The sequence below is a fragment of the Hydra viridissima genome, unplaced genomic scaffold (genome assembly GCF_058129835.1).
Source record: "Hydra viridissima isolate aposymbiotic clone 2 unplaced genomic scaffold, HvirCarnegie_v1 scaffold_30, whole genome shotgun sequence".
Lineage (NCBI taxonomy): Eukaryota > Metazoa > Cnidaria > Hydrozoa > Anthoathecata > Hydridae > Hydra > Hydra viridissima.
Genome location: NW_028324325.1, coordinates 1 through 27872, shown reverse-complemented (window position 1 = coordinate 27872; position 27872 = coordinate 1). Strand labels below are relative to the sequence as shown.

Genomic DNA, 27872 nt, shown 5'->3' with positions numbered 1-27872 from the left:
AGAAAATATTAATTTGCTTTTTAACAAACTCTTAAAAACATCAGAAGTAATTCTAAATGCAACTCTATTAAAAGTGTTAACAGAATAACAAAACGACTTTTTTTTTTTTTAAAGATAAAAAAAGTTTGAACTATCTTTAAATAAGAAATGTGAGAACAGTTTAACAGAACTTCTTGTTTATTATGTATTTAGCGAAACAGATAAATATATTTGCAAAAGCATAGAGAAAACAAACTACACAAAAGGCCCATCTTTATTGCCAAACTGAACAAACTTTTCTAAACTACATAAATGGTCTCACTATATTGCCATATTGAACAAACTTTTCTAAACTACCCTCTTTTTGAATTTTTAGCTTCATGTTTTTAATTTTGTCTTTAATATGGCTTCGGTAGGAGTACTTTTGCAAGACATGAATGAGCTTGTCACTGCTATGATTTGCCAAGATGCCAAGGTAATCTTTGTACGAGCAACTTGAGCTTACATCTGTAAACACGTCTTGCAAGATGTATGCCAACACTAAAGCTGCACATCGAGGAAAACTTCTGGTGTTGAACCATTCGTTGTGGCCAGGGCAAGCATTCAGCTTTTCAACTATTTCATCTAAAATTTTACAAACTCAAGTCATAACACAAAGAGATTAAATCGAATATTCATTTGGTTCTGAAGCATGACAAGATTAATTTTGTTTTTTTATTTGTTTTTTTTGTTGACCTTATTGTTTGCACTGATAGCAATAACTGGTTTTTGAAAGATTACCTAATTGGCATTGGCTAACTTCTGCTTTGTTTTCCTTTGTTCTTGGCTGAGTTGATCCTGAAATAAAATAAAACCATGTTCATTTTTCTAATTCATAAAAAAACCATCAACAGTTTCTAAGTGTTAGAGATAATAACAAGCTGTGCATGATTTCTAACGGTGATGTTTCTAACTTCATCATTAGAAATCGGGTAGACACAACTTTCTAAAAGTGCACTTAGCAATGATGGCTAGTTTTTATTAACAGTTAACCATCTGAAATTGTGCAAGAAGAGGTTTGTGTTTATATATGTTTGTATAAATTAGGTTTTACATTACCGATGTGTTCTTGAGTAAAAGATGGCATTTCCAACTTGATTTTTTTTCTTCTTGGATCTTTTACTTCTAAAACATAATCAGTTTTAGTATCATTCACTTGTGTAAACATTTAAGCAATCACAGAATTAGTCCTGCAACAAATACATACACACTTCTGTGTTGTTTTTTTTGTTTTTTTTTTTGTTTTTTTTATTGTTTTTCTTTTTTTTTTTTTTTTTTACAGCTTTAACAATAACAATAGGGCAAGGAGTTAATTTGGGCATTTTTATTTTTTGAAAGCGTGTTGAGATTTGCATAAAAATCAAAAATCAAAAAGAATTTACCTCTGGATGTACAAGCAAGACTTTGGCTAAATAGACTACCAACAGATTGAACAGCACCAGGTGAGGGCTGTTTTTCAAGAACAGTACCAGCCTGTTGGACTGGAACAGCTGAAAGAAACAAACTGGGTTTGGCCATCGTTTGCTGACGAGCAACAAGATTAGGAGCCAGAGGAACAGAAAAGACCTCTTTTGAAGGATTAAAAACAACTTGCAGAGAAGGAGCAACATGAACAGGTTTGGCAACCACTTGCTTATGAGCAGGTTCAAGAAGAGCAGGTTCAAGAAGAGCAGGTTCAAGAAGAGCAGCTTCAGGAGGAGCATGGAAAACACGTGTGACAGCCATAAGATTATCTTGCTGTGAAGCAACATTAGACACTGTTTCCAGCAGAACAGAAAAGACCTCTTTTGAAGGACTGAAAGCAACTTGTTGAGCAGGAGCAGCAGAAACAGGTTTGGCAACCACTTGCTCACTAAAGTAAACTGGAGAAAGTTGTGCATGGTGTTCAATAAAATCCGGTTCATCAGGAAATAATGTTAATGCAAGAGGAGAACAAGCTGTGCCAACAGGAACAGCTAGAGTCTGATCTACATCCATACAAACAGCTTGTTCATTAGGAACTAGTTGTGCAAGAGCAGAGGATAGTTCAAGAACTGGACCAGCGATTGTTTGTTCAGAAGGAACAGACGAAACAGGAGTTGAGCTAGGTTCACACAAGAAATCTACAACATGTTCGTTGCTGTCCTCTAAAGGAGCATTGTTTTCTACAGCTGGAGAAAATGGAACCACTGTGGTACAACCGAAAGTAGCAGCACATTCTTCAGAGTCAGAACCGGAGTCTGAATCTTCCTCAAAAATGTCCTCAACATCATGAAAACCGTACTCCTCTGCATTAGTTCGGAGCCAGTCCATCACATCCTTCTCCTCCTTTGGTGGTCTCTCAGACTTTTCAACAGTCAAAGACTCTATGACTCCGAAGGACTGTCCGATGCCCAGGGCAAAGCGCAACTCCTCTGCAGCGTTCCACTGGGACACATAAAAGCTATCCATTGTGTGTCTGCTGTGCTTCATGTAGAGTGTAGCAAACCGCTCGCGATCTTCTTTGCTGTTGTTGGCAAAGTAAGTGGCTATCGAACCGCGAATGCAAGTGGGAGTAAGACGCTTCATGGGAATGTTTACTTGGCTTTTTCTGAAGCAGGACGTCAGGCTAGAGGTGATAGCAGAGGAACCCATCTGGTAAACAGGCACTCTAGTTGCACCTAGTGTCACACCTTCGTCTTTGTTGGCTCTCACCGAAGGAAAAAGGGGCCTGTAGCAGTCGCTCAACTCCAAAACAGTCTTGGTGTCTGCAGCCATGTAGTGAGAGTCGTTGACAAGAAGGTCTCTGTATCTCAGCAAATAAATATCGATCAACACTTTCAAGTCGTTCGGCACTAGAATGTTTTTGGCTCCGTACTTGTATGCTGTTTTGTAGCGCTCTTGCACAATGCAATATCCACACTCACTCTTCTCAGCAGCCATGTAGTCTCTAATGTTTAAAAGAGCAATGTTAGATTTTCTTAAACTGTTAATTACAGTGACAGAGAGCAGAAGATGGTTTCGTAGAGACACAGCATTGTCTCTAGTCAGCGGAAGAGACGCCTTTCTAATCGATTCCACTAAGTCTCTTACGTATGCAGACTTGCCATATTCGGTCAGCAAACTGACATTGATGATGTTGATGCTTTTTCTTCTTTTCACAAGGCTCCTCCTCAAAGAACGAAAGGGCCTCAGCACTTTTCGCAACTCATCCACCTTGCAGCGCAAACGTCGGATGGCCTCATGAGAAAGTCCGAAATAGACGTTTCTGGCTTCACTGAAACGAAACAGGAGACAAAGGGAGACGAGGCGGTTGTACAACGTGTGACAAGACATGGCTTTTGTTTGGTCAAGTTCACTCAGCTTGGAATTGAGCTGAATTTTCTTAAAGTGCAAGGAGAAGTATCTATCCTCCAAAACATTGGAATTGGTGAGGGCGTTTGGGTGCAGCGTCAACGTGCTGTCACAACAAGTCAATATTTCCACAACTGCATTTTTGTAGATCTTTGCTTGTGACCAAGTGTTGTTGTTGGCTACCACAAGCCACTTTTCAAAGTCTCTGAAGAGCTCATCTGCTGACTGGTAAATAAAAGTGAAAAGCATCTTTGTCCAGCTGAAACAAGAGTCTCTTTTCTTCGGTCAAGACATAGGAGCTGGAAACCAAGTGCTCTAAGGAATCGAAATCAGAGTCAAGGACGGATTCGGTGTTCAGCTCTTTGTTTTCTACAGAGGTGCATTGGTTTGCAGAAGGAGCCTCGGACGAACCAGCAACTGGTGAGGGCAAGCTTAAAAGAGGATCAGAGGAAAGAACCGGAGAAGAAAAAGAGGAGGAAGGCCCAGGAGCAGAGGATGCAGAGCCTGATGCAGACGCTTGTTCAGCTACTGGCTTAATACCAAAGAAGGCAGGTCGAATAAATTGAGGGACATAGAGCTTCTCGTTGTCGTATCGCTTTGCCTCTGCAATCTTTTGTTTGATCATCTTGGAATCGTAGAAATGAGTCTCTTTCAAGTGTATGTCCAGTCGGTCGTAATACTTCCAACATTGCAAACAGGGGTAAGGTTTTGGACAGCCGGACTTGCGTTCGAGACGAGCATGCTGAAACTTCCTGACCATTGCAGAGTAAAAGATGGAAGCTTCATCCAAAGTCCAAGAATGATCTTTTTTAGTCAAGTGTCTTTTAATGCTTGTGGACGAATGTTTGCACAAAGGCATCGGACAGCTAACAGCGTACCTCTTCTTGGTACCATAGAAAGGTACAACCCTGTTTACGGAGCCACACGCTGCAACTAATGCGGCCCTGACTTTGTTTTTGAGCTTTAAGTCTCTCTGTTCTTGTGACTGCTTTCTTTTCTTTTTTTTTGCTTTAGAGTTTGGAGAAGAAGCAACAACAGAGTTGTTTTCTTGTGAAGAAGACATGTTCAGGTGTTTGTTTGCAACGGTTTTTGCTAAAAAAAGGAAACCAGTCAGTGAGAGTTTTTTTCTTCTGCCTGCATCCAATCCTGGAATGTTTACAACTGCAGGGAAGAGCTGTGTTTTTTCGAATCCTCTGCAAAAGAGAAAAAAAGAAAGAAAAGAGAGCAACAAGAAGAAACAAAGTTTCCACTAGCAAATGAAAAAGAATGAGAGCAACTAGCATTACATGCATGGTGGCAGCAGTGATTGCTATTATGAGAAGGAGAATGAGAAAAAAAAAAAGAAAAAGAAAAGAAACAAATAAATAAAGAGATGGAGTTTGAGAGGATCTCGCAACCATATGACTCAAAGAAAGAAACTGTGTTGAAAAAAGGCAAGAGAGGGCAAATAGAACTTGCTAACAAGGACAAATGACAGACATAACTACAACAGTAACAACTCTCATTGCAAGCATAATAACAACAGCATCAGCATCACTGACTCAGAGAGTGTTGACATAACAAAAAAGAAAACAAAAGTACAAGCCAAGTGGGGGAACATTAACAAACACTCATTGCAACTATAACAACAACAACAACAGCAACAGCATCACTGACTCAGAGGGTATTGATAAAAAAAAACAAGCAAAACAAAAACAAACAAAAAAACAAATAAAAAAACAAAACAAGCAAATTGGGTGAACAGTAACAACTCTCATTGCAAGCATAATAACAACAACAGCATCAGCATCAGCATCACTGACTCAGAGAGTGTTGACAAAATAAAATAGACAATAAGCAAGCAAAGTGGGTGAACAGTAACAACTCTCACTGCAAGCATAATAACAACAACAGCATCAGCATCAGCATCACTGACTCAGAGAGTGTTGATAAAATAAAACAGATTATAAACAAACAAAGTGGGTGAACAGTAACAGCTCTCATTGAAAGCATAATAACAACAACAGCATCAGCAACAGCATCACTAACTCAGAGGATATATAAAAAAACAAACAAACAAACAAACAAAACAAAAACAAAAAAAAACAAGCAAAGTGGCTGAACAGTAACAGCTATCATTGCAAGTAAAATAACAACAACAGCATCAGCAACATCATCACTGACTCAGAGAGTGGTGATAAAATAAAACAGATTAAAAAACAAGCAAAGTGGCTAAACAGTAACAACTATAAATACAAGTAAAATGACAAAAGCAGCAACAGCATCACTAACTCGCAGGGTGTTGATAAAAAAAAAAGCAACAAACAAACAAAGCAAGCAAAGTGGGTGAACATTAACACTCATTGCAACTATAATAACACCAACAGCAACAGCATCAGTGACTCAAAGGGTGTTGATAAACAAAAACAAAGGCACAAACAAAACAAGCAGAGTGGGGGAACATTAACAACACTTATTGCAAGCATAATAACAACAACAGCATCAGCATCTCTGACTCAGAGAGTGTTGATAAAATAAAATAGATTATAAACATGCCAAGTTTGTGAACATTAACAAACACTCATTGCAACTATAACAACGACTACAGCAACAGCATCACTTACTCAGAGAGTGTTGAGAAAAAAAACAACAAAAAAAACAAAAACAAAACAAAACAGAAAACAGAAGTACAAGCCAAGTGGGGGAACATTAACAAACACTCATTGCAACTAAAACAACAACAACAGCAACAGCATCACTTGCTCAGAGGATATTGATAAAAAAAACAAACAAACAAACAAACAAAACAAGCAAAGTGGCTGAACAGTAACAGCTATCATTGCAAGTAAAATAACAACAACAGCATCAGCAACATCATCACTGACTCAGAGAGTGGTGATAAAATAAAACAGATTAAAAAACAAGCAAAGTGGCTGAACAGTAACAACTATAAATACAAGTAAAATGACAAAAGCAGCAACAGCATCACTAACTCGCAGGGTGTTGATAAAAAAAAAAGCAACAAACAAACAAAGCAAGCAAAGTGGGTGAACATTAACACTCATTGCAACTATAATAACACCAACAGCAACAGCATCAGTGACTCAAAGGGTGTTGATAAACAAAAACAAAGGCACAAACAAAACAAGCAGAGTGGGTGAACATTAACAACACTTATTGCAAGCATAATAACAACAACAGCATCAGCATCACTGACTCAGAGAGTGTTGATAAAATAAAATAGATTATAAACATGCCAAGTTTGTGAACATTAACAAACACTCATTGCAACTATAACAACAACAACAGCAACAGCATCACTTGCTCAGAGGATATTGATAAAAAAAACAAACAAACAAACAAACAAAACAAGCAAAGTGGCTGAACAGTAACAGCTATCATTGCAAGTAAAATAACAACAACAGCATCAGCAACATCATCACTGACTCAGAGTGTGGTGATAAAATAAAACAGATTAAAAAACAAGCAAAGTGGCTGAACAGTAACAACTATAAATACAAGTAAAATGACAAAAGCAGCAACAGCATCACTAACTCGCAGGGTGTTGATAAAAAAAAAAGCAACAAACAAATAAAGCAAGCAAAGTGGGTGAACATTAACACTCATTGCAACTATAATAACACCAACAGCAACAGCATCAGTGACTCAAAGGGTGTTGATAAAGAAAAACAAAAGCACAAACAAAACAAGCAAAGTGGGTGAACATTAACAACACTTATTGCAAGCACAATAACAACAACAGCATCAGCATCACTGACTCAGAGAGTGTTGATAAAACAAAATAGATTATAAACAAGCCAAGTTGGTGAACATTAACAAACACTCATTGCAACTGTAATAAGAACAACAGCAACAGCATCACTGACACAAAGGGTGTTGATAAACAAAAACAAAAACACAAGCAAAGTGGGTGAACATTAACAACACTCATTGCAACTATAACAACAACAACAGCAACAGCATCACTGGCTCAAAGGGTGTTGATAAAATAAAGAAACAAAAACAAAACAAGCAAAGTGGGTGAACAGTAACAACTCCCATTGCAAGCATAATAACGACAACAGCAACAGCAACACCATCACTGACTCAGAGAGTGTTGATAAAATAAAATAGATTATAAACAAGCCAAGTGGGGGAACATTAACAAACACTCATTGCAACTGTAACAACAACAACAGCAACAGCATCACTTACTCAGAGAGTGTTTATAAATAAAACAAAAAACAAAAACAAGAAACAAAAATACAAGCCAAGTGGGTGATTACTAACAGCGCTAACAGCAGCAACAACAGTGTCTTTAGAAACAACAAACAAGTACAACAGCAACAACTGCTTTTACAGAGTATAACAATAACAACAACATGGCACTAACAACAACAAAAGGGTTGGAATAAAAACCTGTAGGCAAAAGGAGCTGCATTCAGACAAGATCGATTACAAAGAGGCTCTTCTTTAGGACAGAGGAGAAACTGCTTTTGAGGGACAGAGGGACTTTTGTTGTTGTTGTTGTTGTTGTGCAGAAACCAACAAACTTTTATTGAACCGAATATAACCGAATATAACCGAAAGTCTTGTTTGCTTCTGTTTTGTGCCATCAAGAAGGGAAAACAAAACATCACAAAACAAACGAAGCAAACGAAACAAACAAACAAACGAACGAAACAAACAAAAAAACGATTAAATAAATAAACAAACAAACGAAACAAACAAACAAACAAAAACAAATAGGAAAAACAGAAAACGCAGTACCGAAACCTCGCCATTTTTATCCTTCCTCGAGCTTTCTTTGGGCGCCAAAGACCGAGAAAGTTGAGCAAACGTGACGTTGAGGGGGGGGGGGGTACTTAAGGCCAGCAGACCGACCAATGGCAAGCTTAGGAGAGACCCACGTGAATGTTACATTTTTCTTTCTATGTACGCTGAATCCGCTCAAAGTCTGGAATTTCCAGCATTCACGTGTCATCACTCCAGCCACCAGATTGGCCCACACTTTGCACACTTTCAAGACTAGAACTTCACTTAATCACAAATTGAGCCAAAAAAAAACTAAGTCTCGCATGGCGACAACTTTTCCAAAAGCAAACAAAGGCAAACAAAGGCAAACGAAGGCAAACGAAGAAAAAACAAAAACAAGTAAACAAAAACAAAACCGAAAAGGGAGAGAGAGAGCAAGTCGACTCATTTCTTTCGACTGCCTTAAACGAGAAGTCTAAAACGTTTAAAAAGTTGAAAACTAAGTTTTTTAAATGAACTGCACCGAAAAAACTTTACGACAGTTTAGCTGGTTAAAAACGCAGAGGAAAATATTTTATAAAATTTAAGCGTTCTAAAGATGTCCATTTTTGTTTTTGTTTTTTTTTTATTTTGGTTTGTTTCTGGTTTGCTTCTTTTTTTTTTTTTAAATTCTAGCGATCGAGCATATTTGAACGGTTTCATCAGCCTGTTGGCGCACGTGCTCGAGAGCTAGAACTTTGATTGCTTTTGTTGTTGAGAATTGAGAATGTCCGAGCAGGTTTTTTTATCGATTTCATCGCTTGTGGCGAGGCAAAAATCAAAACGCTTTTTTGGACGAAAGAAAGGAGATTAAAAGGAAAAAAGAGAAGAAAAAAAAAACAAAAAAATAGGTTATGTGTCATAAACATTTATTTTCTCACGCGATGACGTCTAGTTTTGTTAGAGTAATTAAAATATGGTATCAAGTTTGTAATTTCTATCTTATTTTTAGTTACGGATAATTGCCAATTATGTCACGTTTAGTATACACAACGCTGTTTTCTTAATAGCAATATGATACAAACAAGTTATAAAAAAAAAAAGCGTTCGCTCGATCTTCCTTAGTCAGTTGAACAAAAGAAATTTTCACAACATATGATTGATTTGGTTGTCCTAGCAAGCTGTTTTAGCAAACGACTAGAGGTTGCAACTGTTGTTCATTGAAAACGAAAAATCTAGCGTCAGCAAGAAATTTTTGAATACATAATGTACACAAAAGTGGCACTAACAAATGAAAATGTAAAAAAAAATGTTTACCTTGATGCCAGACTCGCAGAGATGTTGTCGCTCGTTGCTATCGACTGCGAACAGCTTTGTTGTTTTTCGAAGTGCCTCTTCACTCTACTTATAGCCGAAGTTTTGGCTTCGAAAAAAAATACGAACGTCGTTAAGCTCAACGAGCTGCTTTAATTGTTGTTCGTGCGAAAACGAAATGCTTAAACGGATAAAAGTGTTGGCGTAATTACACTTTTCGACCGCGATGCAGTTTGTCAACAACTCTAGCGTACTTTTTTGGCTCGTGGAGCAAAAAAGCCTCATGATAATAGCAAAGGCTTAAAATGTCTTAACATGTCAGCAAAGGCTTAATATGCTTAATAAACTGTGGGTTAAGTTTTTGCGGTGCAGCTCATTAACAACTTAATTTGCAACTTGCTGGCACAAGCAAACGTTTATGACTTCTCGTTTAAGACAGTTGAGCGAAATCAGTCGACTCACTCATTCTCCCTTTTCTGTTTTGTTTTTGTTTTGTTTTTTTGTTTTTGTTTTTGTTTGTTTTTTTTTTCTTTGTTTGTCTTTTGTTTAAAATGTAAAAAACTCGAAAGGAAAGTTGTTGCTTTGTTTGCTTATTGAAAGTTTTCGCCAGTTGCAAGACTTAGTTTTGTTTTTGTTTACTTATTAAAATATCGAGGAAAATATTTGAGGACATCGCATTCTAAAGGTGCCTTTTTAATAAAACATCTAACGATTTAGCTTTTAACGTTATGCTCAAAAGAATGCCCGTTTCGGTTTCTTTTTTCTTTTTTTTTTTTTTTTTTTCCTTTGTTTCAATTGGGCAGAGTGCTCATTTGAGCAGCCCGCCCATGATCCAAAATTAGGACTTTTCTACGAGATACTTTTCATGGACTGTTGTAATTTCAGCAGACCAACACAGTGACTAGTTGGTAGTGTGTGTTAGTTCCGCTTTCATTCACGGTTGAGCGGACCTGTTCGATTACTCGAACATTGGTCACGTCTGGAACGTGAGAATGCTAGAGTGCGTTTTACTAACAATTTTATCGCTTGTGGCCAGGAAAGCAAAACTTTCCGTTTTTGTCTTTTGCATTCTAAAGGTGCCTTCTTAATAAAACCTCTAACGATTTAGCTTTTAACGTTATGCTTAAAAGAATGCCCGTTTCGATTTCATTTTTTTTTTCTGTTTGTTTTTGTTTTTGTTTTTTTTTTTCAATTCGGCATTTTAAGGGTGCCTTTATAACAAGATCTAACGATATAGCGTTTAATGTTGTGCTCAAAAAAAAAAAAAGTGCCTTTTATATCTCTCAATGGTCTCCAACGATAAAACTGCCGACCAATCGCAACGATTAAACAGCCGACCAATGGCAGCTCAATAGTCTCCAAACATGAAACTGCCGACCAATGGCAGCTCAGTGGTTTGAGAAGTGAGATCATTCGATTTCGTTTTATTATCTCCAGTTTGAACTAGTGCTTGGCTTTTATAAAAATTGTCAAATTTTGCCAAGCAAATCTTATACGAAACGCTACTTTGATGTCAAACCTTCGTTACTCCCTATTCCCTTCTAGCGGAGGGCCGGCTAAAAGCTAGAAAAAAAGAGAGAAGGAAACTTTTTTCTTTTTTTCTTTATCTTTTTTTTTTTTTTTTTTTAAGAGGGGTAGGGGTGGGGGGGGGGGGGGGGGGAAGGAGTAAGAGAATTACGGGGTTAGGATTGGAGGGGGATGAGGTTACGGTTTGGAAGCCTGGGGACAATGAAAAATTGCGTTCGTATAGTGTCCACGAGGGGCGTCCTTCGGTTGTAACGTGCCGCTAGGTGCACGCGTCTAGTAGTTTCGTTGCATCGACCTAGAGGAGTTCTCCGAAAGGTCTTGCGCTTTGGGCTCGGGCAAACGGCCTGCATCCATTGTAAACACGGTCTCTGCCGTTAGAAAATCGTTAACCAGGCTTTTGTGAGCTTTAACAACCATCCCTTTGAGTTTAAAACGAACGTTTCCCCAAAAGCCATTCGAGATGGAGGTACTCACGGAGGTTTGTTACGGTAACAACCCTGTGGTTTGCCATCTTCTTTCTTTCCGCAGCGTCGCAAACGGATCGGCCGGTCTCTTAGGTGACGAAAAAACGTCTGATCTCTCGACTGGAATGCTTAACGTACTAAGATTAGAAGAGTTAGTACTAAGAGTCGCATCTGGCCGCCGTAATTTTCTTCGATGATGTACTTGAAAATTTCGTGACGTCGTTTTCAAAGCTCTAGGGTCGATTTTAACCTTCGACCTTAAAGTCGATTTTAGCCTTCGGTGTGGCTCTGTACAACTTTTGCGGTGAAAAAGCTTGCGCGGAGTCTACAGTTGTATTTAGCCGACAGACGCTGGCAACGCAGAAACAGAATGACTCTTGGGCGGCGCAAACCGAGCGTTCAGCAAATTTCTAGCATTTTACGTCAAAGCGGACAATCTGCACGACAAATAAAGCTAACTTTCTCGTTGCAACAGTTAGTCACTGGACGTTGGACGAGTGTGTACAGCTGTTTTGCGTCGAAAGCCGACCGGTGGTCGGATGCGACTCTTCTTTTCATTCGAAAATCAGAACCTGGCCATCAGTCGTGTATCACCATCGAATGCTTAATGTAGTGATTTCTCGAAACGACAAAAGCTTGTAAAACAAACAGCTTCGCTGTACTGTTGCCTAGTATGTTAACGGATGGCCAGGAACAACCTTGGTCTGTAAAGAATGAGTTCGTTTTTCCATTCGAGGCACTAATTACTGCAGTTTTAAAAGTCACCTAAAGTATAAGCTCATCTCTCCATTCAAGAAAAACAAGCATCAGAGTTTCGGAAAGTTTGCATGCACGACACCACCATCGATGATACTTAAACAAACAGAAAATGAATTGCAAAACAGAACCACTGAATTGCAAAACATAACAACGGACAGCTTGTAAAAAGCATGGTGATGAGCTTCTTCAATCCAATCAAGGAACCAAGCATCACAGTTTCGGCAATGGTGCATGTGCAAATCAGCAAACTGTGATACATAATCAAACAACTTCACTGTTTTGCTTAGTTTAAGAACGGATGGCTAAGAACAACCTCGTTAGTGAGTATGAAGTCATCTCTTCATTCAAGGAATTAATAATCAGAGTTTTAGAAGTCTCTTACGTGCGATACTACTATCAACGGTACTTAATCAAACAGCCTCTCAGAATGGCCTAGTTTGAGAACGGAAGGCTAGGAACAACCTTAGTAGTGGGTCATCAGTTCAACTTTTCATTCAAGGAATTAAGCATCTAAAATCTGAAAAATAAAAAGAAGAGCTCTTTGTTAGAAGTTCTTATTTTTATTTTTCCTCAACTTCTATTTCTTTTCTTTTTTTCTTTTTTTTTTTTAATGATAGTTTTTCTTTTTTTTTTATCTATTTTGTTCGTTTAAATTAATACAACAGGCGTTTTAGGTCGTTTCTGTAACATTATTTAACACTTTAAATTGTAATAAATATTTGAACTGAAGAAAATCCTTTTCGTAACGTTAAAATGTCATAAGAACATTTCATCTTTACCAAATACGCTTGTAAAAATAGTTTCACTTTTAAAGTTTGTTGTATATGTCTTTTAATTTAGTGAATCGCAATTTGGATTCTCTTAGGCGCACATCTACTTTAGTTGCTTTTTCTTAAAGAAAGGTCACCAGAGTTATCTTACACAGCTCCTGCAGCATAATCTTTAACAAAATACTCTTTTGAAAAGTTTTACATTGAAATAAACAAAAGCCATTTGCGTAAATAGAGATAAATTAGAGAATAAAAAGTGCATAAACGCCTCGCTACTTTGATGAAGAAGAAACGGATGACTAGATGCAACTTTTTAATTTCGCGTGCTATCTCTTTCGATTAAGGTACTTTTTGAATATTTTTTCAAAGAAATGTTAGCGTAGTTTTCCTTTTTTAAATTTAAATCATGTTTAAAGGTAGTTTTTGAATGTTTTTTCAAAGAAATGTTAGCGTAGTTTTCATCTATTAAATCTAAATCATGTTTAAAGGTAGTTTTCGAATATTTTTTCAAAGAAAAGTTAGCGTAGGTTTCCTCTTTTAGATCTAGCTTATGTTTAAGGTAGTTTTTGAGTATTTTTTCAAAGAAAAGTTAGCGTAGTTTTCCTCTTTTAGATCTAGCTTATGTTTAAGGTAGTTTTTGAGTATTTTTTCAAAGAAAAGTTAGCATAGTTTTCCTCTTTTGGATATAGCTTATGTTTAAGGTAGTTTTTAAATATTTTTTTAAAGAAAAGTTAGCGTAGTTTTCCTCCTTTAGATCTAGCTTTATAATTCAGGTAGTTTTTGAATATTTTTTCAAATAAAAATTAGCAAAGTTTAGCTTATTTAGCATGACATCACAAAATACTAAACTCAAAAAGGCAAGATAAAGTATAAGATAAACGTAAAATAAGATATAGATGAAACAAATGTTAGGCTGCATAAAATCTAAAACTGCATTGCCTATCATAAACACAAACGTCTAGTAAGAGCTTTTAAAGTTCGTTCTTTTCGTCTTTTAATTTGGTGAATCGCGATTTGAATTTTCTAAAGCGCACATGCCTCTCAGTTGCTTTTTTCTTAAGGAAAGGTCACCAGAGTTTTTTTACGCAGCTCCTGCAGCATAATCTTTAACAAAATACTCTTTTGTATATCATTACACAGAAATAAACAAAAACCATTTGCGTAAACAGAGATAAATTAGAACTCAAAAGTGCATAAAAAGCCTCGCTACTTTGCTATAGAAGAAGTGGATGACTAGATACAACTTTGTAAATTCGTGTACTACCTCGATGGATTAAGGTATTTTTCGAAAGTTTTTTTAAAGCAAAAATAGCGCAGTCTTCCTCTTTTAAATCTACCTTATGTCTAAGGCAGTTTTTGAATAGATTTTCAAAGAAAGGTTAGCGTAGTTTTCCACTTTTAAGTTTAGCTTATGTAGCTTGACAAAACAACACACAAAAAGACAAGATAAAATATCAGATAAACGTAAAATAAAATATAAATGAAACTAAAGTTAGGCTGCATAAAAAACAAACAACTTAATAATCTACTAGACATGTTTAAGTTGAATTAAGTAAAGTCCTTTGCGCAAATTTGGGTAAATAAGAGATTAAAAGTCCATAAAAAGCCTCGATACTTTGCTGAAGAAGAAGATGACTATATGCAACTTTTTAAAATCGTGAGCTATCTATATCGATTTAGGTCCTTTTTGAGTACTTTTTCAATGAGAAGTTAGCGCAGTTTTCCTCTTTTAAGATTGGATCATGAAGCTTGACATAACAAAACACAAAACTAACAAAGGCAAGACAAAATATAAGGTAAACGCAATATAAAATATAGATGAAATTAAAGTTAGGCTGCATAAAATAAACGGGTAACAATACTCTTCTATGTATATTTACATTGAGTTAAATAAAATCCTTTGCGCAAATATAGGTATGTTAGAGAGTAAAAGTGCATAAAAAGCCTCGCTACATTGCTGTAGAAGAAGTGGATGACTAGATACAAACTTTTAAATTTGTGTGCTGTCTCTATCGAATAAGGTAGTTTTCGAAAGTTTTTTCAAAGCAAAAATAGCGCAGTGTTCCTCTTTTAAATTTAGATTATCTCAAAGGTAGATTTTGAATAGTTTTTCAAAGAAAGGTTAGCGTAGCTTTCCTCTTTTAAGTTTAGCTTATGTAGCTTGACATCACAAAACACAAAGCTCAAAAAGACAAAATAAAATATAAGATAAACGTGAAATAAAATACAGATGAAGCTAAAGTTAGACTGCATAAAAAACCAACAACATAATAATCTACTAGGTATGTTTACATTAAATTAAATAAAATCCTATGCGCAAATATAGGTATGTTAGAGAGAAAAAGCCTCGCTACTTTGTTAAAGGTAGTTTTTGAATAGTTTTTCAAAGAAAGGTTAGCGTAGTTTTCCTCTTTAAAGTTTAGTTTATGTAGCTTGATATCACAAAACACAAAACTCAAAAAAGAAAAGTAAGATAAAAGTTAATCGTAAAATAAAATATAGGTGAAATAATTGTTAGGCTGCATAAAAGAAAAAAAAAATCATAGCATAATAATCTTCTATATATGCTTGGATTGAATTAAATGAATTCCTTTGCGTAAATATAAGCAAACTAGTGAGAAAAAGTGCATAAAAAGCATCGCTACTTTGCTGCAGAAGAAGTGGATGACTATATGCAACTTTTTAAAATTGTGTGCTATCTCTATCGATTAAGGTGGTTTTCGAAAGTTTTTTCAAAGCAAAAATAGCGTAGTTTTCCTCTTTTAAATCTAGCTTTTGTCTAGGGTAGTTTATGAATAGATTTTCAAAGAAAGGTTAGCGTAGCATTCCTCTTTTAAGTTTAGCTTAAAATTCTTGGCATCACAAAACACAAAACTCAAAAAGATAAGATAAAATATAAGATAAACCTAAAACATAATATAAATGAAACTAAAGATAAGCTGCATAAAAAACTAACAACATAATAATCTACTAGGCATGTTTAAATTGAATTATATAAAATCCTTTGCGCAAATATAGGTATGTTAGTAAAAAAGCATTAAAAGCCTCGCAACTTTGTTAAAGGTAGATTTTGAATAGTTTTTCAAAGAAAGGTTAGCGTAGTTTTCCTCTTTTATGTTTAGATTATGTAGCTTGACATCACAAAACACAAAGCTCAAAAAGACAAAATAAAATATAAGATAAACGTAAAATATAGATGAAACAAAGTTTACACTGCATAATAAACAAACAACATAATTATCTACTAGGCATGTTTAAGTTGAACTAAATAAATTCCTTTGCGCAAATATGGGAAAGTTAGACAGTAAAAATCCATAAAAAGCCTCGATACTTTGCTGAAGAAGATGACTATATGCAACTTTTTAAAATCGTGAGCTATCTATATCGATTTAGGTCCTTTTTGAGTACTTTTTCAATGGAAAGTTAGCGCAGTTTTCCTCTTTTAAGATTAGATTATGAAGCTTGACATAATAAAACACAAAACTAACAAAGGCAAGATAAAATATAAGGTAGTTTTCGAATGTTTTTTCAAAGCAAAATTAGCGTAGTGTTCCTCTTTTAAATCTAGATTATCTCAAAGGTAGATTTTGAATAGTTTTTCAAAGAAAAGTTAGCGTAGCTTTCCTCTTTTAACATTAGCTTATGTAGCTTGACATCACAGAACACAAAAACATAAAATAAAATATAAGACAAATAGATGTAGCTAAAGTTAGGCTGCATAAAAAACCAACAACATAAAATATCTACTAGGCATGTTTAAATTGAATTAAATAAAACCCTTTGCGCAAAAATAGAGAGTAAAATGCATAATGTTAGAGAGTAAAAGTGCATAGAAAGCCTCGCTACTTTGCTGTAGAAGAAGTGGATGACTAGATACACTTTTTTAAACTTGTGTGCTATCTCTATCGAATAAGGTAGTTTTCGAGAGTTTTTTCAAAGCAAAATTAGCGTAGTGTTCCTCTTTTAAATCTAGATTATCTCAAAAATAGATTTCGAATAGTTTTTCAAAGAAAGGTTAGCGTAGCTTTCCTCTTTTAACATTAGCTTATGTAGCTTGACATCACAGAACACAAAAAGATAAAATAAAATATAAGACAAACGTAAAATGAAAAATAGATGTAGCTTAAGTTAGACTGCATAAAAAACCAACAACATAATAATCTAACAGGTATGTTTAAGTTGAATTAAATAAAACCCTCTGCGCAAATATAGGTATGCTAGAGAGTAAAAAGGCATAAAAAGCCTCGCTACTTTGTTAAAGGTAGTTTTTGAATAGTTTTTCAAAGACAGGTTAGCGTAAATTTCCTCTTTAAAGTTTAGCTTATGTAGCTTGACATCACAAAATATAAAACTCAAAAAGACAAGATAAAATATAAGATAAACGCAAAATAAAATATAGATGAAACTAAAGTTAGGCTGCATAAAAAACCAACAACATAATAATCTACTAGGCATGTTTAAATTGAAATAAATAAAATCGTTTGCGCAAAAATAGCTATGTTAGAGAGTAAAAGTGCATAGAAAGCCTCGCTACTTTGGTGTAAAAGAAGTGGATCACTAGATACAACATTTTAAAATCGTGTGCTATCTCTATCGATTAAGGTGGTTTTCGAAAGTTTTTTCAAAGCAAAAATAGCGTAGTCTTCCTCTTTTAAATCTAGATTATGTCTAAGGTAGTTTTTGAACAGTTTTTCAAAGAAAGGTTAGCGTAGCTTTCCTCTTTTAACATTAGCTTATGTAGCTTGACATCACAAAACACAAAACTCAAAAAGACAAAATAAAATATAAGATAAACGTAAAATAAAATGTAGATGAAGCTAAAGTTAGGCTGCATGAAATAAACGGGTAACAATATTTTTCTATGTATGTTTACATTGAGTTATATAAAATCCTCTGCGCAAATATAGGTATGTTAGAGAGTAAAAGTGCATAAAAAGCCTCGCTACTTTGTTAAAGGTTGTTTTTGAATAGTTTTTCAAAAAAAGGTTAGCGTAGTTTTCCTCTTTTAACATTAGCTTATGTAGCTTGACATCACAAAGCACAAAACTCAAAAAGACAAAATAAAATATAAGATAAACGTAAAATAAAATACAGATGAAGCTAAAGTTAGGCTGCATAAAATAAACGGGTAACAATATTTTTCTATGTATGTTTACATTGAGTTAAATAAAATCCTCTGCGCAAATATAGGTATGTTAGAGAGTAAAAGTGCATAAAAAGCCTCGCTACTTTGTTAAAGGTAGTTTTTGAATAGTTTTTCAAAAAAAAGGTCTTTAAAGTTTAGCTTATGTAGCTTGACATCACAAAACACAAAACTCAAAAAGACAAGATAAAATATAAGATAAACGCAAAACAAAATATAGATGAAACTAAAGTTAGGCTGCATATAAAACCAACAACATAATATTCTACTAGCCTAGTTTTCCTCTTTTAAGTTTAGATTATGTAGCTTGACATCACAAAACGCAAAAAGGCAAGACAAAATACAAGGTAAACGTAAAATAAAGTAGAAGTGAAACAAAAGATAGGTTGCATAAATACAAAAACTGCATTGCCAAAAATAGAATTTGTTGTCTAGAAAGACTTTTTAAAGTTTGTTTCTTTCGTCTATTGACTTAGTGAATCGCGATCTGGTTTTTCTTAGGCGCGCTTGTTTCTTAGTTGTTTTTTTTTGTAAAGAAAGTTTATTCAGACGTTTTTTTTACGCAACTCCTTTAACATTATTTTTAACAAAGTATTCTTTTATACGTGTTTACATTGAAATAAAACCCTTTGCGTAAATAGAGATAAATTAGAGAGCAAAAGCCTCACTACTTTGCAGAAGAAGAATTGGATGGCAAGATACAACTTTTTAAATTCGTGTGCTTTCTCTTTTAAGGTACTTTTTGAATATTTTTTCAAAGAAAAGTTAGCGTAGTTTTCCTCTTTTAAGTTTAGCTTACGCAGCTTGACATCACAAAACGCAAAAACCAATAAGGCATGATAAAATACAAGATAAACGTAAAATAAAATAGAAGTGAAACAAAAGTTAGACACCATAAAAAAAAAACAAACAAAAAAAAAAACATAATATACTTCTATGTATGTTTACATTGAACTTAATAAAATCCTTTGTGTAAATATATGAAAAAATAGAGAGTAAGAGTTCATAAAAAAAGCCTCGCTATTTTGCTGAAGAAGAAATGGATGTCTAGATCTTTTAAAATAAGGAACTTTTTGATTTCTTTTTCCGAAAAATGGTTGGAGCAGTTTTCCTTTTTTAAATTTCACTTATGCAGTTTAACATCACAGAAAATATTAATTTGCTTTTTAACAAACTCTTAAAAACATCAGAAGTAATTCTAAATGCAACTCTATTAAAAGTGTTAACAGAATAACAAAACGACTTTTTTTTTTTTTTAAAGATAAAAAAAGTTTGAACTATCTTTAAATAAGAAATGTGAGAACAGTTTAACAGAACTTCTTGTTTATTATGTATTTAGCGAAACAGATAAATATATTTGCAAAAGCATAGAGAAAACAAACTACACAAAAGGCCCATCTTTATTGCCAAACTGAACAAACTTTTCTAAACTACATAAATGGTCTCACTATATTGCCATATTGAACAAACTTTTCTAAACTACCCTCTTTTTGAATTTTTAGCTTCATGTTTTTAATTTTGTCTTTAATATGGCTTCGGTAGGAGTACTTTTGCAAGACATGAATGAGCTTGTCACTGCTATGATTTGCCAAGATGCCAAGGTAATCTTTGTACGAGCAACTTGAGCTTACATCTGTAAACACGTCTTGCAAGATGTATGCCAACACTAAAGCTGCACATCGAGGAAAACTTCTGGTGTTGAACCATTCGTTGTGGCCAGGGCAAGCATTCAGCTTTTCAACTATTTCATCTAAAATTTTACAAACTCAAGTCATAACACAAAGAGATTAAATCGAATATTCATTTGGTTCTGAAGCATGACAAGATTAATTTTGTTTTTTTATTTGTTTTTTTTGTTGACCTTATTGTTTGCACTGATAGCAATAACTGGTTTTTGAAAGATTACCTAATTGGCATTGGCTAACTTCTGCTTTGTTTTCCTTTGTTCTTGGCTGAGTTGATCCTGAAATAAAATAAAACCATGTTCATTTTTCTAATTCATAAAAAAACCATCAACAGTTTCTAAGTGTTAGAGATAATAACAAGCTGTGCATGATTTCTAACGGTGATGTTTCTAACTTCATCATTAGAAATCGGGTAGACACAACTTTCTAAAAGTGCACTTAGCAATGATGGCTAGTTTTTATTAACAGTTAACCATCTGAAATTGTGCAAGAAGAGGTTTGTGTTTATATATGTTTGTATAAATTAGGTTTTACATTACCGATGTGTTCTTGAGTAAAAGATGGCATTTCCAACTTGATTTTTTTTCTTCTTGGATCTTTTACTTCTAAAACATAATCAGTTTTAGTATCATTCACTTGTGTAAACATTTAAGCAATCACAGAATTAGTCCTGCAACAAATACATACACACTTCTGTGTTGTTTTTTTTGTTTTTTTTTTTGTTTTTTTTATTGTTTTTCTTTTTTTTTTTTTTTTTTACAGCTTTAACAATAACAATAGGGCAAGGAGTTAATTTGGGCATTTTTATTTTTTGAAAGCGTGTTGAGATTTGCATAAAAATCAAAAATCAAAAAGAATTTACCTCTGGATGTACAAGCAAGACTTTGGCTAAATAGACTACCAACAGATTGAACAGCACCAGGTGAGGGCTGTTTTTCAAGAACAGTACCAGCCTGTTGGACTGGAACAGCTGAAAGAAACAAACTGGGTTTGGCCATCGTTTGCTGACGAGCAACAAGATTAGGAGCCAGAGGAACAGAAAAGACCTCTTTTGAAGGATTAAAAACAACTTGCAGAGAAGGAGCAACATGAACAGGTTTGGCAACCACTTGCTTATGAGCAGGTTCAAGAAGAGCAGGTTCAAGAAGAGCAGGTTCAAGAAGAGCAGCTTCAGGAGGAGCATGGAAAACACGTGTGACAGCCATAAGATTATCTTGCTGTGAAGCAACATTAGACACTGTTTCCAGCAGAACAGAAAAGACCTCTTTTGAAGGACTGAAAGCAACTTGTTGAGCAGGAGCAGCAGAAACAGGTTTGGCAACCACTTGCTCACTAAAGTAAACTGGAGAAAGTTGTGCATGGTGTTCAATAAAATCCGGTTCATCAGGAAATAATGTTAATGCAAGAGGAGAACAAGCTGTGCCAACAGGAACAGCTAGAGTCTGATCTACATCCATACAAACAGCTTGTTCATTAGGAACTAGTTGTGCAAGAGCAGAGGATAGTTCAAGAACTGGACCAGCGATTGTTTGTTCAGAAGGAACAGACGAAACAGGAGTTGAGCTAGGTTCACACAAGAAATCTACAACATGTTCGTTGCTGTCCTCTAAAGGAGCATTGTTTTCTACAGCTGGAGAAAATGGAACCACTGTGGTACAACCGAAAGTAGCAGCACATTCTTCAGAGTCAGAACCGGAGTCTGAATCTTCCTCAAAAATGTCCTCAACATCATGAAAACCGTACTCCTCTGCATTAGTTCGGAGCCAGTCCATCACATCCTTCTCCTCCTTTGGTGGTCTCTCAGACTTTTCAACAGTCAAAGACTCTATGACTCCGAAGGACTGTCCGATGCCCAGGGCAAAGCGCAACTCCTCTGCAGCGTTCCACTGGGACACATAAAAGCTATCCATTGTGTGTCTGCTGTGCTTCATGTAGAGTGTAGCAAACCGCTCGCGATCTTCTTTGCTGTTGTTGGCAAAGTAAGTGGCTATCGAACCGCGAATGCAAGTGGGAGTAAGACGCTTCATGGGAATGTTTACTTGGCTTTTTCTGAAGCAGGACGTCAGGCTAGAGGTGATAGCAGAGGAACCCATCTGGTAAACAGGCACTCTAGTTGCACCTAGTGTCACACCTTCGTCTTTGTTGGCTCTCACCGAAGGAAAAAGGGGCCTGTAGCAGTCGCTCAACTCCAAAACAGTCTTGGTGTCTGCAGCCATGTAGTGAGAGTCGTTGACAAGAAGGTCTCTGTATCTCAGCAAATAAATATCGATCAACACTTTCAAGTCGTTCGGCACTAGAATGTTTTTGGCTCCGTACTTGTATGCTGTTTTGTAGCGCTCTTGCACAATGCAATATCCACACTCACTCTTCTCAGCAGCCATGTAGTCTCTAATGTTTAAAAGAGCAATGTTAGATTTTCTTAAACTGTTAATTACAGTGACAGAGAGCAGAAGATGGTTTCGTAGAGACACAGCATTGTCTCTAGTCAGCGGAAGAGACGCCTTTCTAATCGATTCCACTAAGTCTCTTACGTATGCAGACTTGCCATATTCGGTCAGCAAACTGACATTGATGATGTTGATGCTTTTTCTTCTTTTCACAAGGCTCCTCCTCAAAGAACGAAAGGGCCTCAGCACTTTTCGCAACTCATCCACCTTGCAGCGCAAACGTCGGATGGCCTCATGAGAAAGTCCGAAATAGACGTTTCTGGCTTCACTGAAACGAAACAGGAGACAAAGGGAGACGAGGCGGTTGTACAACGTGTGACAAGACATGGCTTTTGTTTGGTCAAGTTCACTCAGCTTGGAATTGAGCTGAATTTTCTTAAAGTGCAAGGAGAAGTATCTATCCTCCAAAACATTGGAATTGGTGAGGGCGTTTGGGTGCAGCGTCAACGTGCTGTCACAACAAGTCAATATTTCCACAACTGCATTTTTGTAGATCTTTGCTTGTGACCAAGTGTTGTTGTTGGCTACCACAAGCCACTTTTCAAAGTCTCTGAAGAGCTCATCTGCTGACTGGTAATAAAAGTGAAAAGCATCTTTGTCCAGCTGAAACAAGAGTCTCTTTTCTTCGGTCAAGACATAGGAGCTGGAAACCAAGTGCTCTAAGGAATCGAAATCAGAGTCAAGGACGGATTCGGTGTTCAGCTCTTTGTTTTCTACAGAGGTGCATTGGTTTGCAGAAGGAGCCTCGGACGAACCAGCAACTGGTGAGGGCAAGCTTAAAAGAGGATCAGAGGAAAGAACCGGAGAAGAAAAAGAGGAGGAAGGCCCAGGAGCAGAGGATGCAGAGCCTGATGCAGACGCTTGTTCAGCTACTGGCTTAATACCAAAGAAGGCAGGTCGAATAAATTGAGGGACATAGAGCTTCTCGTTGTCGTATCGCTTTGCCTCTGCAATCTTTTGTTTGATCATCTTGGAATCGTAGAAATGAGTCTCTTTCAAGTGTATGTCCAGTCGGTCGTAATACTTCCAACATTGCAAACAGGGGTAAGGTTTTGGACAGCCGGACTTGCGTTCGAGACGAGCATGCTGAAACTTCCTGACCATTGCAGAGTAAAAGATGGAAGCTTCATCCAAAGTCCAAGAATGATCTTTTTTAGTCAAGTGTCTTTTAATGCTTGTGGACGAATGTTTGCACAAAGGCATCGGACAGCTAACAGCGTACCTCTTCTTGGTACCATAGAAAGGTACAACCCTGTTTACGGAGCCACACGCTGCAACTAATGCGGCCCTGACTTTGTTTTTGAGCTTTAAGTCTCTCTGTTCTTGTGACTGCTTTCTTTTCTTTTTTTTTGCTTTAGAGTTTGGAGAAGAAGCAACAACAGAGTTGTTTTCTTGTGAAGAAGACATGTTCAGGTGTTTGTTTGCAACGGTTTTTGCTAAAAAAAGGAAACCAGTCAGTGAGAGTTTTTTTCTTCTGCCTGCATCCAATCCTGGAATGTTTACAACTGCAGGGAAGAGCTGTGTTTTTTCGAATCCTCTGCAAAAGAGAAAAAAAGAAAGAAAAGAGAGCAACAAGAAGAAACAAAGTTTCCACTAGCAAATGAAAAAGAATGAGAGCAACTAGCATTACATGCATGGTGGCAGCAGTGATTGCTATTATGAGAAGGAGAATGAGAAAAAAAAAAAGAAAAAGAAAAGAAACAAATAAATAAAGAGATGGAGTTTGAGAGGATCTCGCAACCATATGACTCAAAGAAAGAAACTGTGTTGAAAAAAGGCAAGAGAGGGCAAATAGAACTTGCTAACAAGGACAAATGACAGACATAACTACAACAGTAACAACTCTCATTGCAAGCATAATAACAACAGCATCAGCATCACTGACTCAGAGAGTGTTGACATAACAAAAAAGAAAACAAAAGTACAAGCCAAGTGGGGGAACATTAACAAACACTCATTGCAACTATAACAACAACAACAACAGCAACAGCATCACTGACTCAGAGGGTATTGATAAAAAAAAACAAGCAAAACAAAAACAAACAAAAAAACAAATAAAAAAACAAAACAAGCAAATTGGGTGAACAGTAACAACTCTCATTGCAAGCATAATAACAACAACAGCATCAGCATCAGCATCACTGACTCAGAGAGTGTTGACAAAATAAAATAGACAATAAGCAAGCAAAGTGGGTGAACAGTAACAACTCTCACTGCAAGCATAATAACAACAACAGCATCAGCATCAGCATCACTGACTCAGAGAGTGTTGATAAAATAAAACAGATTATAAACAAACAAAGTGGGTGAACAGTAACAGCTCTCATTGAAAGCATAATAACAACAACAGCATCAGCAACAGCATCACTAACTCAGAGGATATATAAAAAAACAAACAAACAAACAAACAAAACAAAAACAAAAAAAAACAAGCAAAGTGGCTGAACAGTAACAGCTATCATTGCAAGTAAAATAACAACAACAGCATCAGCAACATCATCACTGACTCAGAGAGTGGTGATAAAATAAAACAGATTAAAAAACAAGCAAAGTGGCTAAACAGTAACAACTATAAATACAAGTAAAATGACAAAAGCAGCAACAGCATCACTAACTCGCAGGGTGTTGATAAAAAAAAAAAGCAACAAACAAACAAAGCAAGCAAAGTGGGTGAACATTAACACTCATTGCAACTATAATAACACCAACAGCAACAGCATCAGTGACTCAAAGGGTGTTGATAAACAAAAACAAAGGCACAAACAAAACAAGCAGAGTGGGGGAACATTAACAACACTTATTGCAAGCATAATAACAACAACAGCATCAGCATCTCTGACTCAGAGAGTGTTGATAAAATAAAATAGATTATAAACATGCCAAGTTTGTGAACATTAACAAACACTCATTGCAACTATAACAACGACTACAGCAACAGCATCACTTACTCAGAGAGTGTTGAGAAAAAAAACAACAAAAAAAACAAAAACAAAACAAAACAGAAAACAGAAGTACAAGCCAAGTGGGGGAACATTAACAAACACTCATTGCAACTAAAACAACAACAACAGCAACAGCATCACTTGCTCAGAGGATATTGATAAAAAAAACAAACAAACAAACAAACAAAACAAGCAAAGTGGCTGAACAGTAACAGCTATCATTGCAAGTAAAATAACAACAACAGCATCAGCAACATCATCACTGACTCAGAGAGTGGTGATAAAATAAAACAGATTAAAAAACAAGCAAAGTGGCTGAACAGTAACAACTATAAATACAAGTAAAATGACAAAAGCAGCAACAGCATCACTAACTCGCAGGGTGTTGATAAAAAAAAAAGCAACAAACAAACAAAGCAAGCAAAGTGGGTGAACATTAACACTCATTGCAACTATAATAACACCAACAGCAACAGCATCAGTGACTCAAAGGGTGTTGATAAACAAAAACAAAGGCACAAACAAAACAAGCAGAGTGGGTGAACATTAACAACACTTATTGCAAGCATAATAACAACAACAGCATCAGCATCACTGACTCAGAGAGTGTTGATAAAATAAAATAGATTATAAACATGCCAAGTTTGTGAACATTAACAAACACTCATTGCAACTATAACAACAACAACAGCAACAGCATCACTTGCTCAGAGGATATTGATAAAAAAAACAAACAAACAAACAAACAAAACAAGCAAAGTGGCTGAACAGTAACAGCTATCATTGCAAGTAAAATAACAACAACAGCATCAGCAACATCATCACTGACTCAGAGTGTGGTGATAAAATAAAACAGATTAAAAAACAAGCAAAGTGGCTGAACAGTAACAACTATAAATACAAGTAAAATGACAAAAGCAGCAACAGCATCACTAACTCGCAGGGTGTTGATAAAAAAAAAAGCAACAAACAAATAAAGCAAGCAAAGTGGGTGAACATTAACACTCATTGCAACTATAATAACACCAACAGCAACAGCATCAGTGACTCAAAGGGTGTTGATAAAGAAAAACAAAAGCACAAACAAAACAAGCAAAGTGGGTGAACATTAACAACACTTATTGCAAGCACAATAACAACAACAGCATCAGCATCACTGACTCAGAGAGTGTTGATAAAACAAAATAGATTATAAACAAGCCAAGTTGGTGAACATTAACAAACACTCATTGCAACTGTAATAAGAACAACAGCAACAGCATCACTGACACAAAGGGTGTTGATAAACAAAAACAAAAACACAAGCAAAGTGGGTGAACATTAACAACACTCATTGCAACTATAACAACAACAACAGCAACAGCATCACTGGCTCAAAGGGTGTTGATAAAATAAAGAAACAAAAACAAAACAAGCAAAGTGGGTGAACAGTAACAACTCCCATTGCAAGCATAATAACGACAACAGCAACAGCAACACCATCACTGACTCAGAGAGTGTTGATAAAATAAAATAGATTATAAACAAGCCAAGTGGGGGAACATTAACAAACACTCATTGCAACTGTAACAACAACAACAGCAACAGCATCACTTACTCAGAGAGTGTTTTAAATAAAACAAAAAACAAAAACAAGAAACAAAAATACAAGCCAAGTGGGTGATTACTAACAGCGCTAACAGCAGCAACAACAGTGTCTTTAGAAACAACAAACAAGTACAACAGCAACAACTGCTTTTACAGAGTATAACAATAACAACAACATGGCACTAACAACAACAAAAGGGTTGGAATAAAAACCTGTAGGCAAAAGGAGAGCTGCATTCAGACAAGATCGATTACAAAGAGGCTCTTCTTTAGGACAGAGGAGAAACTGCTTTTGAGGGACAGAGGGACTTTTGTTGTTGTTGTTGTTGTTGTGCAGAAACCAACAAACTTTTATTGAACCGAATATAACCGAATATAACCGAAAGTCTTGTTTGCTTCTGTTTTGTGCCATCAAGAAGGGAAAACAAAACATCACAAAACAAACGAAGCAAACGAAACAAACAAACAAACGAACGAAACAAACAAAAAAACGATTAAATAAATAAACAAACAAACGAAACAAACAAACAAACAAAAACAAATAGGAAAAACAGAAAACGCAGTACCGAAACCTCGCCATTTTTATCCTTCCTCGAGCTTTCTTTGGGCGCCAAAGACCGAGAAAGTTGAGCAAACGTGACGTTGAGGGGGGGGGGGGGGGTACTTAAGGCCAGCAGACCGACCAATGGCAAGCTTAGGAGAGACCCACGTGAATGTTACATTTTCTTTCTATGTACGCTGAATCCGCTCAAAGTCTGGAATTTCCAGCATTCACGTGTCATCACTCCAGCCACCAGATTGGCCCACACTTTGCACACTTTCAAGACTAGAACTTCACTTAATCACAAATTGAGCCAAAAAAAAACTAAGTCTCGCATGGCGACAACTTTTCCAAAAGCAAACAAAGGCAAACAAAGGCAAACGAAGGCAAACGAAGAAAAAACAAAAACAAGTAAACAAAAACAAAACCGAAAAGGGAGAGAGAGAGCAAGTCGACTCATTTCTTTCGACTGCCTTAAACGAGAAGTCTAAAACGTTTAAAAGTTGAAAACTAAGTTTTTTAAATGAACTGCACCGAAAAAACTTTACGACAGTTTAGCTGGTTAAAAACGCAGAGGAAAATATTTTATAAAATTTAAGCGTTCTAAAGATGTCCATTTTTGTTTTTGTTTTTTTTTTATTTTGGTTTGT

The 27872-nt window shown here is 36.0% G+C and overlaps 2 protein-coding genes across 3 annotated transcripts; both read right to left on the bottom strand.

Moving 5' to 3' along the window:
- Window positions 1–237: 237 nt before the first annotated feature.
- Window positions 238–3579, bottom strand: LOC149876114 (uncharacterized). Its single transcript, XM_090075680.1, has 4 exons — window positions 1401–3579; window positions 1078–1143; window positions 760–816; window positions 238–603 (listed from the first exon to the last, which is right to left on the bottom strand). Exons 1-4 carry the CDS (start codon window positions 3577–3579, stop codon window positions 284–286), a joined length of 2622 nt encoding a protein of 873 aa, XP_089931806.1. The 3' UTR covers window positions 238–283.
- Window positions 3580–19404: 15825 nt separating this feature from the next.
- LOC149876113 (uncharacterized) lies at window positions 19405–27319 on the bottom strand. Of its 2 annotated transcripts, XM_090075689.1 has the most exons (5): window positions 27248–27319; window positions 20568–23588; window positions 20245–20310; window positions 19927–19983; window positions 19405–19770 (listed from the first exon to the last, which is right to left on the bottom strand). In XM_090075689.1, the coding sequence occupies exons 2-5, from the start codon at window positions 23557–23559 to the stop codon at window positions 19451–19453; spliced, it is 3435 nt and encodes a 1144-aa protein (XP_089931815.1). In that variant the 5' UTR covers window positions 23560–23588; window positions 27248–27319; the 3' UTR covers window positions 19405–19450. The 2 variants fall into 2 exon arrangements, with proteins under 2 accessions (XP_089931815.1, XP_089931816.1); XM_090075690.1 differs by lacking the exon at window positions 27248–27319 and having other exon boundaries at window positions 20568–26523.
- Window positions 27320–27872: the final 553 nt, after the last annotated feature.